General features: G+C 41.4%; 1 protein-coding gene across 8 annotated transcripts in view; it reads right to left on the reverse strand.

The window, feature by feature from the left end:
- mib1 (MIB E3 ubiquitin protein ligase 1) overlaps nt 1-15,122 on the reverse strand; it is a 63,506-nt gene that overhangs the window by 40,922 nt on the left and 7,462 nt on the right. For all 8 annotated transcript variants that reach the window (XR_015126190.1, XM_086272870.1, XM_086272875.1 and 5 more), the window contains 10 exons: nt 13,054-13,183; nt 9,020-9,124; nt 7,914-7,980; nt 7,362-7,566; nt 6,054-6,237; nt 4,881-5,025; nt 4,615-4,748; nt 3,683-3,790; nt 3,343-3,540; nt 2,559-2,710 (listed from right to left, as the gene is read on the reverse strand). Coding sequence is in view for 7 of the 8 variants with exons in the window: in XM_086272870.1 (XP_086128996.1) it covers nt 2,559-2,710; nt 3,343-3,540; nt 3,683-3,790; nt 4,615-4,748; nt 4,881-5,025; nt 6,054-6,237; nt 7,362-7,566; nt 7,914-7,980; nt 9,020-9,124; nt 13,054-13,183 (1,428 nt within the window). In the remaining variant the exon portion in view is untranslated. The remainder of the gene's footprint in view (nt 1-2,558; nt 2,711-3,342; nt 3,541-3,682; nt 3,791-4,614; nt 4,749-4,880; nt 5,026-6,053; nt 6,238-7,361; nt 7,567-7,913; nt 7,981-9,019; nt 9,125-13,053; nt 13,184-15,122) is intronic.

A 15,122-nucleotide genomic window follows, 5' to 3' on the forward strand; every position in this document is an offset into this window, starting at 1 on the left:
AGGTGCTCCCACTTCAGCCTAGGGAGACATTTCCGAGGGCTTTAGGACTTGTAGACCGTCTCCACGATATTGCAGGAGCCCGAGTGTGAAATAAAAGTAAATGGGCAGACTGCAGAAGGTGACATATATCTTTGTCTTTCTGACGGCATGGGGACAGAGTGTGGACTGAGACAAGCAAAGAAAGCACAACAGGGCCTTTGATATAGAAACCACCGTACTCAAATGAATCTTTCAGCAGGTCAGCTCTCTAACATATACTCTCAAACCCGACAGACTATTCTATTTAAATATTTAAAATGCAAATATCTTTTTTTTTTTTAACGGTGCCATTTATTCCTTGAGCATGTTTACTGTTGTTCATTAAAGTTTAAAGGTTGTGCAATAAAAGATAACGGTGGCCTTGCAATATTTTTTCCGCCCTCACCCTCTCGGATAACACAGACAGACTTGGACTGCAAACATATGGCCAGTTTTTCAGTTTCCTGTCTGTCATTTTCACTTCTTTCTGCAATTTATTCAATCAATTCTGAAATAGATTCAACAAAGACAGCCCTGAATCTATGTAATCATGTTTAATTACAGAATTTCAGGGATCATCAACTCTGGAATTACCTGCTGAAGAGAAGCAGGCAGGCTGGTTATGTATCATTTCAATAACAGAAAATAAATGAAACACTGCAGACTTCATTTAACATATTTCTGCACCTGTTTTTGTTTTTCCAGAGCATGCCGTGTATGAACACTGGCTTCATATTTCATTTAACTTATAATTTATATATTATAATATTAATATAATATATTTTATAAAACTGGATCTGCAATTTGCTTTTGAGATATATATATATATATATATATATATATATATATATATATATTTGAACAAGGACAGATTTTAGCCTTGATAAATGCAGTTTTCTGTATTAATAAAGTGATTTTTAGGAGGTTTTTTCAATCTGAAATTAATCAATGTTAGAAACAGGCACTGGCTTTAGATAATCTGACCTACAGGGTACCAGATGTGGAGGGGCTGGACCAGGCCTGTGACCTTTGACAGGTGTTCCACAGCCCTGTGACCTTAATTCCATTTGTCCTAGTGCCAAAGGAATAAATGCCAACGAAGGGGAATGACATTTAGCCTGGGATAACCACGCTCATGCGGAAACACACACCTGAAGCACTCACAGCGGAAAGCAGATGTTAACTTTTCTAGAAACTGCTCCACTCCCTTTACCGTGGCGATGAAACATCAATTTCCATCACCTTAAGAGGTGGATGATAAACCTGATACAGTCATTGCTCAGAGCCATCTTTAATATGCTCATGGCTTAGAGAGCAGAATAAAACAGATAAAGACTGGAAAAGCAACCTGCTGGCCGGGAACAGCACCGACAAGGACAAAACGAAGTGCTGCCGCTGCACTGCAAGCCACTCCACACACGACACACACAATCGTGGAATAGCAAAACAGTGTGCAAACAAACACAAACGCTCCAGGTTTTTAGCTGTACCAATATAACAGTCAACACAGGAGACCACAGCATCCTTTTGAAAGATAGATACGCCTACAGTTCTTTAAATTAAATAGTCAATATAACTGAGATACCAAAGTAGAGCTTACAGGAGGATAACTTTTCTTTTAATTTCTTTTAAAGTGTTTTCAACTTAAACAAAAAAAAGCAGCGGATTCAGTGGAAGCAAATTTCAGCATGAAATTGGTAATTGCCTTTGAGATACTGCAGTACCACATTAAATTAACCCATGACTGTCCTCATCTAGACAACAGAAGGACTCAGTTAAAGAAGTGTAACAGTTATTGGACCTATACTAAGTACAACTATATTCCTGTAGGGTGGTGAGCCCAAATCCTTCATCAAGAGGAGGATAATGAATGATTCTGCCTGGCTCTCTGTCTTCTAGCTGCTAACAAGCAAAATATAAACCCTACTTGTTGTAGTTTTAAATAATTCTGTGCATTGTGTGGGTTCATTAGATTGAAATGAATCCTCTCTTCCTGTTTGATGACACATCAAATTTAATCTCATGCAGGAAAGTGTGAATAATATATCCAGGGTTTTTCCTACATATAACAAATTCACAGACATTTTTGTTTATTAAATGGCCAGGCCAGAAACAAGACGGTTAAATCACCAGGATAAATAAACAAAAAAACAACTCATATACTGAGACCATCTCATCACTATTTCTGGGGCAGGGAGACCAACTAAAATGTGATTTGTACACCACACAGACACTTCAAGATATTTGGTGTATCGCACAGTGTGGGTTCAATATGGCGTTTAATCACTTTATTCATATTCATAAAGTTCTCACTGAGGCAATTCTCTGTGGGACTTTCCTGTTAATCTCTGGAATTTGAGAATCAACAAATGAATCAATTAAATGTGGTTAATTTAGTGTGTGGACATAAGTTATGCACATGTCTCTAATTTTGGTTCCACTGAGCATATGAAACCGTTATTAACTGAGATCTGCATCGGCAGATTCCACTGAAACAAGCCTTCATTCGTCACAGTCGCCAAACCGAACATGTCACACACCTGGGGTTTCCTCTCAGGGCGGCGTGATGCAAAGCATTGAACCCGTTGTTGTTGGTGATGGTGACGTCAGCACCCGCCTCCAGCAGCACTGACAGCATATCATCTCTCTTCTTACTAATGGCATCGTGAAGAGGTGTGTCACCCTCTGAATCCTGAAGGGGAAACCTTATGTTAAGGACTGCTGTTTAAATAACGTAATTACAAGTCAGGTCTACAATGACCCCTCAAGTGTTACAATGTACTTCAAAAGCAGCTTATTCTATTCAAATTTATTTATATTGCACCACATCACAACAATAGTCGCTTCAAGGCACTTTTTATGGTAAGTAAATACCCTAAAATAATACAGAAAAAGCACCAGCAATCAGACAACTCCTATCAAGCACTTGGCAACAGCGGGAAGGAAAAACTCCCTTTTTGACAGGTAGAAAGCTCTGCGTGCCATCTGTGAACGCCACACTGTTGCTGTTTTGTTGTATACAATGTGGAAATTTCTGTAGGACGTCCTGCGCCTTTACTGAAGTCTTTCGCACAACACTCAAGCCACTTTGTAACTTAATATTTATACCTTTGCTCCCTTATTGTGTGTTTTTTTATTGTATGCTTTGACACAGTGTTTGCTTTTTATCCTCTTGTTTTGTCATTTATATATCTTTTTATATATCTTTCACAGCAGCACCCACAGTTCAGTTATACATGTACAATGACAAAATCGGGGGAAGTAAGCAACTAAGCTATGCCATGAAGTATTTTCTTAAAGGTAAATAAGTCAAGCGATACATACCTGAAGGCTAGGGTGGCAGCCGAAGTCCAAAAGGGTTTTAACCACCTGTAGATGGCCCTTGTTGACAGCTATGTGTAATGGAGTCTGCCTTCGTTTGTTCCTGGCATTCAGGTCTGCACCGCCCCTGTGCAGCACTTCAATGACAGAGCCTTCATCACCAAAAGCTGCGTGGTGCACTGCTCGGTCTCCATCTTTATCCTGGGAACAGTGACACATCCAAATAATGACTCAGTATTGTGTGAAATCTGGTGCGAAATGCAATATAAAAGAAAGCTGAGATGCGTTCGTGATAAGAAGAAGCACACATCAGAGACAGGTTATTTTTTCTAATTAGACAAACCTCAGCCTCCAGGTCCACATTGTGTTTAAGAAGCAGCTTTAGGACATCCACGTGACCGTTCTGACTGGCTGCCTGCATAGCGGTGTGTCCAGCACACTGCCCGTTCACCTGGAAAAACACATCAAGAGTCACTCAGAATACGGCCGCGTGTCAGCGTGCTGTTTAATGTTTAGAGCTGCCAAACACATGGTGATGAGACTGGTGAGGGTGTGTTTTAAATATTTGGATGTTGTACATGTGCATCCACAGTTGTGTGAGCAAGTTTCATCACCAACTGCAGCACTGCAAAAACTCAGAGCATAAATATTAATGTGAACTCCTTTGGGAGTCTCGAGACGTCTCTTGTCCTGGCAGCCAAATCACTTGGCCAGCCTCAGTGTGCTCAGCTTTAAGCAAATAATTCCACTGAAAGGCAACGGGGCATCTGGCCAGCACTCACCAATGACACACACACACACACACTCATTCAGTCTCCCTTTCTCTAAAGTGAAGACGGCATGGCAGACTGACGTAATCTTTTTTCTAGACCTATAGAAGGCACAGATTTCTGTCCTGCTGCCTGAGTAAGAACAAAATCTACAACCGTGTGGGGTTTGTAGATCTCCACTTGATTCTGAGAGTGAATCAGGCTCTGTGCTGCAGTGCACACCAGTGTTCATTGGTGCCTCCTTTGGGCCCAGCCTTAATGCCTTTCAGATTGAGAGAGGTGCAGGGGTGGGAGGATCTTTGAGAGGTTTCCTGGGAGACTCTCCTCAATATAGCCTCCTCAATATACTGAGAGAAGAGCCGAGCACAGCCAGGGGTATTCCAGCTCCAATTATAAATGTACCTATATCTTCTGCATAGGTTTAATGGTAGAATCATTCATCAAAAAGTCATCTAGAACTTCAACAGTTCCTTATATCAAAACATCAAAATGCTGGAGCACTCACATCCACATCAGGTCTCTTAAGAATGTCCTCCACTTTGGCCAAGTCTCCATTGGCTGCTGCCTTGACCAGCTCCTCATTGATGTCCCCAGACTCTTGTGTCTCAAATAGTTTCTTCAATAACTGAGACAGGCGTTCTGGACAAGCGAGCGGAAAACATCAGAGATTGATAGCATGTAGGTGCCAGATAACAGAGAGCAATGAAGCAATGAGGACAAAAAACTAAAAATGATGCTCTCTCTGAGTTAGCGGTGCATGTTCGCACATACCTCCAGAGGCGTTGCTGACAGCGGAGCCGGAAGGGGCGATCTTGGTGACGGCAGCAGGGTTGTACGTCCAAGATGTCCCACAAACCTCGACCTTAAGGTCACTGTCAGAGTAGATCTGCTGCACACGGCCTACCTTGCCCAGGGTCTGTTTAGAAATGTTGTGACAAACTCATTAGTATATGAAGGCTTATTGTCTTTGGGCTACGTCCTGTGTAACACAGTCTGTAAGTGGCAGAGGACAGATGAAGAGGGACTGCAGTGAGGAAAGTAGAGCTGCGAGGGAAAGGATAATGTGGAAAGTACAGCAGCTCAAAAAGCCAGCATCCTACACAGAGCAGTTTATTATAAAATAAAACACTGACAGAAAAAAAACAAGGTATGAGAGATGTTTGAGCAATGTTCTTATTATTCAGAGTGTACTCACTTGCACAAGAAAGAAGATGGATATAAAAGAAAGACCCTTCTACTTGCTAGACCATTTTTCATCTATACAGGCAATTTGGAGAGGACAGAGTATAACGCATTCCAATTTTGAATTATATCATCTCGATCCCAGCTATAAGGGAAAGAGGCACTTTGAGTGTGTTGAGCCGGGTCTGGGGCTGTCCTGGAGGATGTCATCAATAACGGGGACTGCTGCAGCAGAAGCGGCAGCAGGCGGCAAACAGCCATGGTTAGTGATCAAAGCTACAACCCATCTCAGAGTTTTAAGGCTCATTAGCTGCTGAGGGGGGCCAGTTTGGCAGGAACAAGTGGCATATTGGAGTAGACTGGCGTTACATAACCCACGGCATGCTGGGCAGCGATGAATAAACTTCATAATACGGGAAGAATAAAGTCATGTTAAGACTGAGAGAAGATTTTTTAAAAGAACTGGCAGCAAAGCATCCATAGATTTTACACAATGCTGCGTGTAAAGTCTTGTAGTAACTAAGACAAATGTAGCTACAATGAATAATTTCATTACATGTCCCTCTTTGTAGAAAAATTGTATTTATCTATACACATTTATTAAATAAATTTAATTTTTTTCCCCAGCAAATCCTTAACCATAAAAAATTTATTTAAACATGTCCACATTTATTTCCTGTTTCTATTAATGTAACAGCCTCAACGTGATGTGAGTGCGGTCAACTCTGCACAAATCAGTGTGAAAATCTATTAAACTCTTACAGGCAGCATCGCCTCAGCCCATTCTCCATGGCCTCTTTGTAGTAACTTGATGCGGTCAATGTCGTAGCAGATCTGGACCAGGTCTCCCACATGGAACTGGGAAGTGCCTCCCTCTGCACCAGCTGCGACTTCGCCACTGCGCACTACGTTAGCCTTTGTCAGCACTGCTGGGTTGAACGTCCATCTGAGGACAGAGAGAGCGATGCATTCAAGCAACACCGACTAGCTCCCCTAAACTGTGATAGCTGATGTGAGGTATAGAATTTGAGCAAGCTACGCTGGAGCAATAAATAATAAGGCACCAATAAATGGGCAAAATGGGAGCATTTCTTCTGAATTAATGCAAGCATTTCTCCCCAGACGTGAATGTGAGAGCATAAAGTGTTCAGGCTTCACTGATGTTTGATTTCTGACACAAAGCTTGCAAAAAAAAAAAAAAAAAAAAAAAAAAAAAGGGGCAAACTTTTTTCTTTTTTTTGCTTTGGTGAAACAAAAATGGTGCATGAATTGTCTAGCTAGGAACTTTTCATTTTAAACATCCTTTAATTTACAACATTATTTAATTTGGATTTATTTCAACAACATAATTCTAGGCAATATTAATGAATGCAAAAAAAACTATAGTAAAAAAAAATTGCATATTGAATCTAGCCCACATTTTACACCGGATGCCCTTCCTGATGCAACCCCTCTGAGGATCTGCTCCTCTTGTTCGTGTGTTAGGCAAACGTGTTACAGAGTGATATAAGCCTCACTGTGTAATTAAACTGCAAAAAAAAAAAAAAAAAAAGCAGAGAAAGCGCATCTATACCTCCAACAGAGCAGAAGTCTGAAAGGTCTTCTCCCCAGTAATTATCTTCACAGCATTTGAATAATTTAAGCTCATCAACGTAATAAAAATAAAGTGGGCTAAATTTAGACCGCTTTTACATTACTGGTCCACATGCCCAATATTAAACGACTCCCAAAAGAACTTGATCGAGGTATATCTATGATCACTATCAAAGAGCATGTTGAGAACATTTAATAAACACTAGAAGCGACAAAGTGCTTTTACATTCACAGAAAATCCACTTTAATTATGCATTTCACTAGAAATTGACTGCTAATTTATTGAGAGTCTCTTCTCTCGAGTGTTAAAAAGCATAATTACATCCTACGGTGAAGATGTGCTGAGAAGTGTTTTGCTGCTTCTGAATGACCTTAAGTGGAAGGGGTTATCTAAAACTAAGAAATATGTTTTTTAGTAGTCAAATACTAAAAAATAAGTAAATCAATTATTCCGAGCCTCCATGTCAAGCGCTGCACCTGTTCCCGCTGGGGTACTGAACCACAATGTCGTGATCCTCATCGATGCCGCACACTGTGCCGGTGGTCGTGAGCGTCTCAAACATGCCGTCAGTCCACCCTCCGTGTCCATGCTGGAGGGACTGTACAATCTCGAGATCCAGATCAATGTTTACCAGGTCCCCAATCTGAAGGCCACCAGGATTTCTGTTGCCATTCTGTTCACCTGAGACGATTAAGGTAACGTTAGATTTATTAAAAATGTGATTTGCACGAGTTGCCCTGAAGAGAGGCAGCACTGCAGAGTGATTGTATATACTACACATCAAAATTTGTTGCAGTTTTAAACCCAGAAAGACAATTTATTCCACGAGTACCTGAACACTGTAACTGCATGACCTGAGTCTATACCTGGTTTTGGAGCCATGTGACTATGTAGTGCTGACATCTAGTGGCCACACAGACTTTACTACAAGAAAAACTCCTCGAATGTCCTTGAATTCACTGCACCAGCACGCTAGGTGAACAAATTGGTGCAATAACGACGCAGACATATATCACCGGCTTGCTTACCTAAAACCGGACAGTGGTCTCTGTAAAATGTCCCTCCTTTGGCATCCTGGACACATTTGAGGTCCGACTAAAAGGGGAAAAAAAGATGGAACGGGTTACATAATTAACCAAGGTAATTCCATTAGAGGGGAATAGTGATGGATAATGACACTGAGAATTTATGCACTTCAGTTGCAGAGGCACATCAGTTGCCTACAATACCCACAATATCAGTGCCCTAAGCAACATGGTATATGGCAGGAAACTGAAACACTATACTGCTACACGGAGAAAGCATCATATCATTTGTGATGACTCAGATGTGCATCCACTGTAGCAGAGTTAGAGGGCAGAGATCATCATAAGACAGTGCAAACGCTCCTCTGAACTGATGGATCGCCAAAGTCATGACTGCAACACGTCTCAGTAAATTAATAACTGTCTCTTAGACTGCATATCCAGCGGGATGTGTTTGATCTTATAGTACTGTGCACATGAAGCAGGCATCGCAACAGAGGAAACGCTTTGGCCTCTCACGCTGCGTTTGGAAAATACAGTAAGCTGCAATTCTTTTTTATTCCTTTGAAGGATTTATCCGATCTTCATAAAATAAAGCCGAAATAAAACCGTCAATACGGGGGTCTAATCCATGATTTACTTAATCCAAAGGCAGATGCCACCTACCTTCCTTTCAATCTATTAGAATAACAAAGGACAAATCTGTTATGCAACTGAGAAACCCGATTGGCCGCTTTCATAAAAAGGAAGAGGCAGTCTGCACCAATGAAGGACACGCTTTTCATCTGGAACGCGTGTGTAGCTGAGCCCATGACATCCCCAGGAGAATGTCCCCCCTTTCTAAAGTTGACCGCCATGTTCACCGTGTCCCCTTATAAAGCAGAAGGAACAGATTGCCTTTATCATGCAGATACCTCCCCCTTCCAGCTGCCTGGACAATAGTGCCGTACTCACGCTGGCTGCGTGTCTCTCACAAAGGCCTGGCAGTAAAAGAAAGAGCCTCAGCTCCACGGTTAGATATAAAAGCCAACTGACAGCTGATCTTTTGTGTGAATCCGTCTGTGTGAGGGAGTTAGTGAGCATGAGGTTCATACTAGAAGTTTGCTCACCATTCCCTCAAAGCCAACTCTGTACAGGTTCTTGGCCCCGTTGTCCCACAGTACGTAGGCAGCGCTGTGAGGGCTGGCCGCACTCCAGTCCTGGATCTCTGTTACCTGTAGAGAGAGGAGGGAGAAGATGAGAAACAGCAGAGGACACATTAAAAGCAGGGTGTTTTAATCTGAATTACATGAAAATAAAACAGCAAACATACAAGGAATATACAGCAAAGGTTTGTAAAACACCAAAGCTCTTCTCTGGGTTTTGGCTCCCTTTTGCTCAGTTCTTTGTCAAGATGAGCCCACACTGCTCTAATAATATGGAGGTCCAGGCTCTGAGGAGGCCCATCCATTACTGAAAGTGTTCCTCTGAGTGTTTTTCTAAGCAAGTATGTTTTTGCTGCTGAAAAATGAAGCCATTGCCAATATGTTGCTTTGCAGATGGTAGTGCACAGTGGGTTGATAGAGAGAGTCCCAAACCTTGACAGAGCCTCCACCGTGTTTTACAGACGGCTGTAGACAACTTGAACCAAAGACTTAAAATTTGGATTCATAACTCCATGAGATCTGTTCCCTCTGATTTGCAATCTAGTTCTTGTTTAATTTGGCATACCTCAGCCTCTTCTTCCTGTTTCCCCTACTTAAGAATGGCTTCTTGACAGCCACCCTTCCAATGAGATCATTTCTGATGAGGCTTCAGTAAAGTGTATCAACTGAAGGGTAATGTGAATCTCCCCAAGACTCTTGCACAGTACTACGTTGTTTCACATTCTCTGCAAGTTGTCCAGTTACTGAGTTTTTAAAGGAAAGCTTATTCCCTAAACACTAAGAAATATTAGGGGTGGGACTAATCAAGCACAAACCCAATTAGGTGTTGATGTGTTGGGTCACAATTAGATTATGATTTTGTTCTTCCTGAATTTGCATTTTCACAGTCAATGCTAAACCTTTTATTGTTTCCACAGTTATTTAGACCTGTGCAACCTCCAAGGGTATTTTAATGAAAACAAATAAACAAATAGTGTTTGTTTAAAAAGAAAGAAAAAATAGGCGTCGTTTAGCCAAAGTGCAGACAAAGCACGTTTATAAAAAACACGAGTGAGGTTTTAACTAAAAAAAAAAATCAAGTATCATGTGTTGTTGCTTTTCTTATTGGAGTTATTTATTTTTAAATCTCTATAAATCCCTGAGCATCAGTACATTACAGTACATGATAAATATAATAACGCCAAGTGCCATTCGTTCCCAGAGAGAAGGCTGTTCTTGTTCTTGTGGTGATGCACTATTAAAATATTAATAAACTCCAAGTAGCTGGCTGCGCTAAACTTCTCAGTGTGTGGATCCAAGTTTTATAATTAGAGGGGAGTGAGTGGAAATCAGTCAGGCTATTCTTGACTAGCTTGTAGGTCCAGTGTAATGATAAAACTATCACTAAAGACCCCAACAGCGTCTTTAAAGATCCTTTTTTTGATTTAGTATTCACTGGATTGAACCATCAATAATGCTATACATATACATTTGTTATGAGAACATGACTTTTAGCTGTAAGCTAACTAAAATGATGCGTTACAGGCATAAAAAATAAAAATAAAAAAGCAATAAGCTATGAATATTGGACTTCAAAATCCATTCTGCTTTGAAAGAAATAAGGATTTTTACAAGACAATTCTCTCCTCATCAGAAGCAGCTCAGAGCTTTCATATCGCCGAGGAGATGCTGTGGAGGAATAAATTATTTCTTTAATTAAAGGCTGTGCCTTAAGTAAATACAGAAAACAAACTATTAAATTATGTTCAGCCCCCTTCCAGTGTTAATTGATTAATGGGCCTTAGGAGGTAATATTCATGCTAACCTAACAGAATATCTAAGCTGGAGGACATGTAATAGTGGTTTTCTGGAGAGCATACTGCTTACAGCATCATAAAACTGTAATGAGATATGCCATTAAATAACACAGCAAAATGAAGTCTTAAACTGCCTAGAGGGACTCTTAAATTGAATACTCTGGGGACTGGACCAGAGTCAAAATACACGCACTTTACAGCACAGCAAGAGCATAAATCTAAATAGACTGGGCTAAACAAATTCAACCTCATCAGACATCGCATTACTTTCTAATGACATATTTAAGGCTAGAATAACCTGCAGCAAAGAAAAAGTGTTTATAATCACAGAAAAGATGAACAGGAATCAGCAGCGTGAACCTAAGGGGAGGAAAACAGGCGTTTCAGTGACGCACACAAGGTTATTACCAGTCCTGTGTGGAGGACCTGACAACTAAATTGAAGGGTAAAGTTGGATTTTTGTATAGAAACAAATCCTGTTTCTCATTTTCTACTCGTGAAGACAACTGTACAATTATGTCTGCTCTTGATTATGGCCGTATTGTGCACATCCACGCCTCTTCCTCCCCCTGTGGTTACCACAACAGGCCCGCACAACATGCAGAAAACCTGCGATGTGAGATAACACCAACATGACTTCTGATAAAAAACATTTGGAAAAATGCTGAAGGGATACATGTAGATGTGCACTGCTCAAAAAAACATTAAGGGAACACCCAGTCATCACATTGTAGAGAATGGAGTTTTAAACATGGCAGACATATAATACTCTTTCCTTAACCCTGCTCACTTATTTTTCTTTAGCTTTGCTTTTTGTTTCCTTGTTACATCAGGTAGCATCAGAGAACACCTGCAGCACAGGTAGTCCAGCTCTTCCAGGATACCTCATCCAAAAGTGCTGTAACAATACCCCCATTACATGGGGGGAACTGGACTGGGCTCTGGAAGGGCATGAACCCAGCAACAGAATCTGTATTGGCTTGGTTGTGTGAGGAGGAACAGAAGAAGCACTGCCAGAGTGCTACAAAATGATCTCCAGCAGGTTATTCACATGCACGTTTCTGACCAAGTGACGCAAACACATAACGTCGGGACATATGAAGGTGTTCCAGCATCCTTGGGACACCTTAGTGCTCACAGGCCCATGGTGTGCAACTCAACTGGCATTCACCAGAGAACATCAGAACTGACAGGTCCACCACAGGCACCCAGTTCTCGCTACAGATGAGATCAGGTTTACACCGAGCACATGTGACCGACATTAAAGAGTCTGGAGGCACCCAGGCAAATGTTACACTGGCCTGCAACATCATCCAGTATGACCGGTTTGGCAGTGGGTCAGCGACGGGCAGATTCCACAGATCTCCATATGTAAGCTAACGGTACCCTGACTGCTGTTACACACCAGGATAAAATCCTCAGACCTGCTGTCACACCTTATGCTGGTGCAGTGAGCCTTGGTTTCATCTTGATTCAAGTCAGTTCTTATGGAAAATGCAGCTCAATCTTTACAATCAATTGTCACCTTGTTTTCTAATTTTGCTTTTTAAATTTCCTTTTGCTGTCCACAGAAACTTAAAAGTATAGAAGGAGCAGTAATGGACTGATCTCTTTGTGTTACGCTCCTAACATGTTGAGTCAAGCAGTGAACTTCCTGTTTTGTTTCAGGCTACTGTGCTTTGTTTTTCAACCAAACCATATCCTGGGATGTATGATTGTTTTTTTTCCTGCCTAGGATTTTTTGTGAAAAAGATCTTTGAGATTTCTCTGGCAGGTTTGCTAGGCCTGTATTACCTCCAAGGATTTATAATCCTTTTAGTTGTACAACTTTAAAATAAGGCAGAGACAGTTTTGCCTGCATTTCTCAACGCTACCCATTAATAATCATGCATATTTATCTGAACAAACAAAGCTCACTTGTGAAACAGGATTTAGTGGAGACAAATTTCCTGTCTTTTTATTACCATTGTTACCAAGTGACTGGGACCCAGATGAGCTCTCAGATGAGCAATTTTATTTATAATTTTATTTATAAAATTGCTCATCTGTCCTTCTCCGTAAAGCTAGGAATAGTTAGTAGGCACTGAAAGCACATCGCTTTGCCATTCTAGAAAATTGGTACATTGCTTGCTTTTGGCTTGGGGAGGGAAGGGGAAAAAAGGCACAGTTAGAAACTCCAATTTTTCTGGCAGCTTCCCTTACCTTTCCTCTCCTCCCATTCCCTCCATCCTGGTCTTCCCACTGCCAGTCGACTCCTCTCACAACCCGACCACCAGCAAAGATTCCTCTGGCTGTGATTTTCTTTGACTTGCGACGTGACTCCAAAAGTACTCTGTCAAGACAAAATACGTTTTATAAATGTAGACCATTATTGTTTATTTGGACAAGCAAACTGTGTTTAGGTGGATCAACTCACATGCATTTTAATTATGTGTAAATACTGCAGAGGCGTGCCTGTTGTACAATAATTACTAAATTATATGCCACTATTCCTCCAGCCACAGCTCGTCCTTAACTGTGTGCCTTCTGTCCAACTTCACTTTCAGTACATGGGACGCTGTTACCATCCTCTTTTGTCACTCAGCACCTCGTGTTTGATTGAAGTAAAAGATAATAAACAAAAGACTTCTGTCACAGTTAGGCTGGATACAGACTTTTGCTGGCAATTTTGTAGAGCCTGTAATGTAACCTATGGAAGTGTTTGACGTTGTCGCCAGTATTTACCGTGTGATCATATCCTGGTGTTTTACACGCAGTGCCAGCGATCCAATAGAAATAAATAAAATGCTGGGACTTTTTTCCCTTCTGGGTCCCAGCTCTTATTTCCCCACTTCTTTGTAAAATCCTTCACATTCATTCCGATAGTTTTGGCAATCTCCCTCCAGGAATCTGCTGACGTTTATGAGTCCTTATATTGATGCTATGATTATTATTCTTTATTTTGAGACAATAATTGTTATTCTCTCACTGATAAATTTTTAAACTTTGGCAAAAAAGTAGCTGGAAATGTAGAGGACGAATCGATAGAATCAATAGCTGTAGGCCACATCGACCTGATGTGTAGTTAACTTCTAGGGAGGTGTGTAGGGTATACCGTAGGGTACGCCATATGTTACATCGCAAATTCCCAGCTAAAGCAGTTAGAAAGGGACTGGAATTGATTTTATTTTCTAGTCTTACTGACCACTCAAGGAACTTTACACTACAGCCAAAAACACAAATGCATTCAAACAGAGCTTTACTGAACTTCATGTATTTAACACAATTTAGAATTACCAGTCAAACTAACATGCATGTTTTTTGCAGTGTGGGAGGAAGCTGTAGTCCCCAGAGGAAACCCACACAGGCACAGGGAGAGCATACAACCTCCACACAGTGATGCGCCAAACAACCCAGAACCTTTTAGCTGTGAGGCAGCAGGGCTAACCACAGCAGCACTGTGACAGCTGCCCTTCCTACTACCATCTTCTCAGGTATTTTTTAAAATCACAAACACACAATGTCACAGTGAATAGCGATTAGCTCTCTAGAACACAAAAAGTTTTTATGCACTCAAAATCAGACACTAAATTTTTGGCACAGCAAATGAAAAGTAAGAAGTACTCAAACACACCATTACAATGCTCTGAGGCATGCTCAAAACACCAGCATAGCTATAAGGAAAACAAATTAATAGATATTGGCAAATAAAACCTCAGACAGAGCTCTAACAATCAAAGACCATATGAGTCTTGGTAGGCACAGCAGCTGGACAGTGTAGGTCTAACCAATGCAAACAGCTTGTGGCCTCTAACCACTCCCTCCTCAGCAGTTACTGAGAGAATCTAATGTGGTGTAACAAAACACTCCTCCATGCAGTAGGAGCAGTGTGAGTCAGGGAGTCCTCAAGCACCCATTGTACATTATGCAATGTCTGTCTCAGGGGAAATGCAGTTGAAAAGTCTGCCAGCTGTTGGACCATGTGTTCATTTACTAAACTACGGTGTTTAGCTAATATAGGCCTGAAATGGATGCATCAGAGTACTGACGGTATAAGTGGAATCACAGTCAAGTGCTGGTTGTGCAATTTAGGAAGTAAATACTCCATCCATCCATTTTCATCCGCTTTGTCCGGGGCCGGGTCGCGGGGGCAGCAGCCTAAGCAAAGAGGCCCAGACCTCCCTCTCCCCAGCCACCTCCTCCAGCTTATCCGGGGGAATACCAAGGCGTTCCCAGGCCAGCCGAGAGATATAATCTCTCCAGCGTGTCCTGGGTCTGCCCCGGGGCCTCCT

Source organism: Aulonocara sp. 'chitande type north' Nkhata Bay, linkage group LG18 (assembly GCF_057382095.1).
Source record: "Aulonocara sp. 'chitande type north' Nkhata Bay isolate Kocher_YH1m ecotype deep benthic linkage group LG18, A_spYH_male_GT1.1, whole genome shotgun sequence".
Lineage (NCBI taxonomy): Eukaryota > Metazoa > Chordata > Actinopteri > Cichliformes > Cichlidae > Aulonocara > Aulonocara sp. 'chitande type north' Nkhata Bay.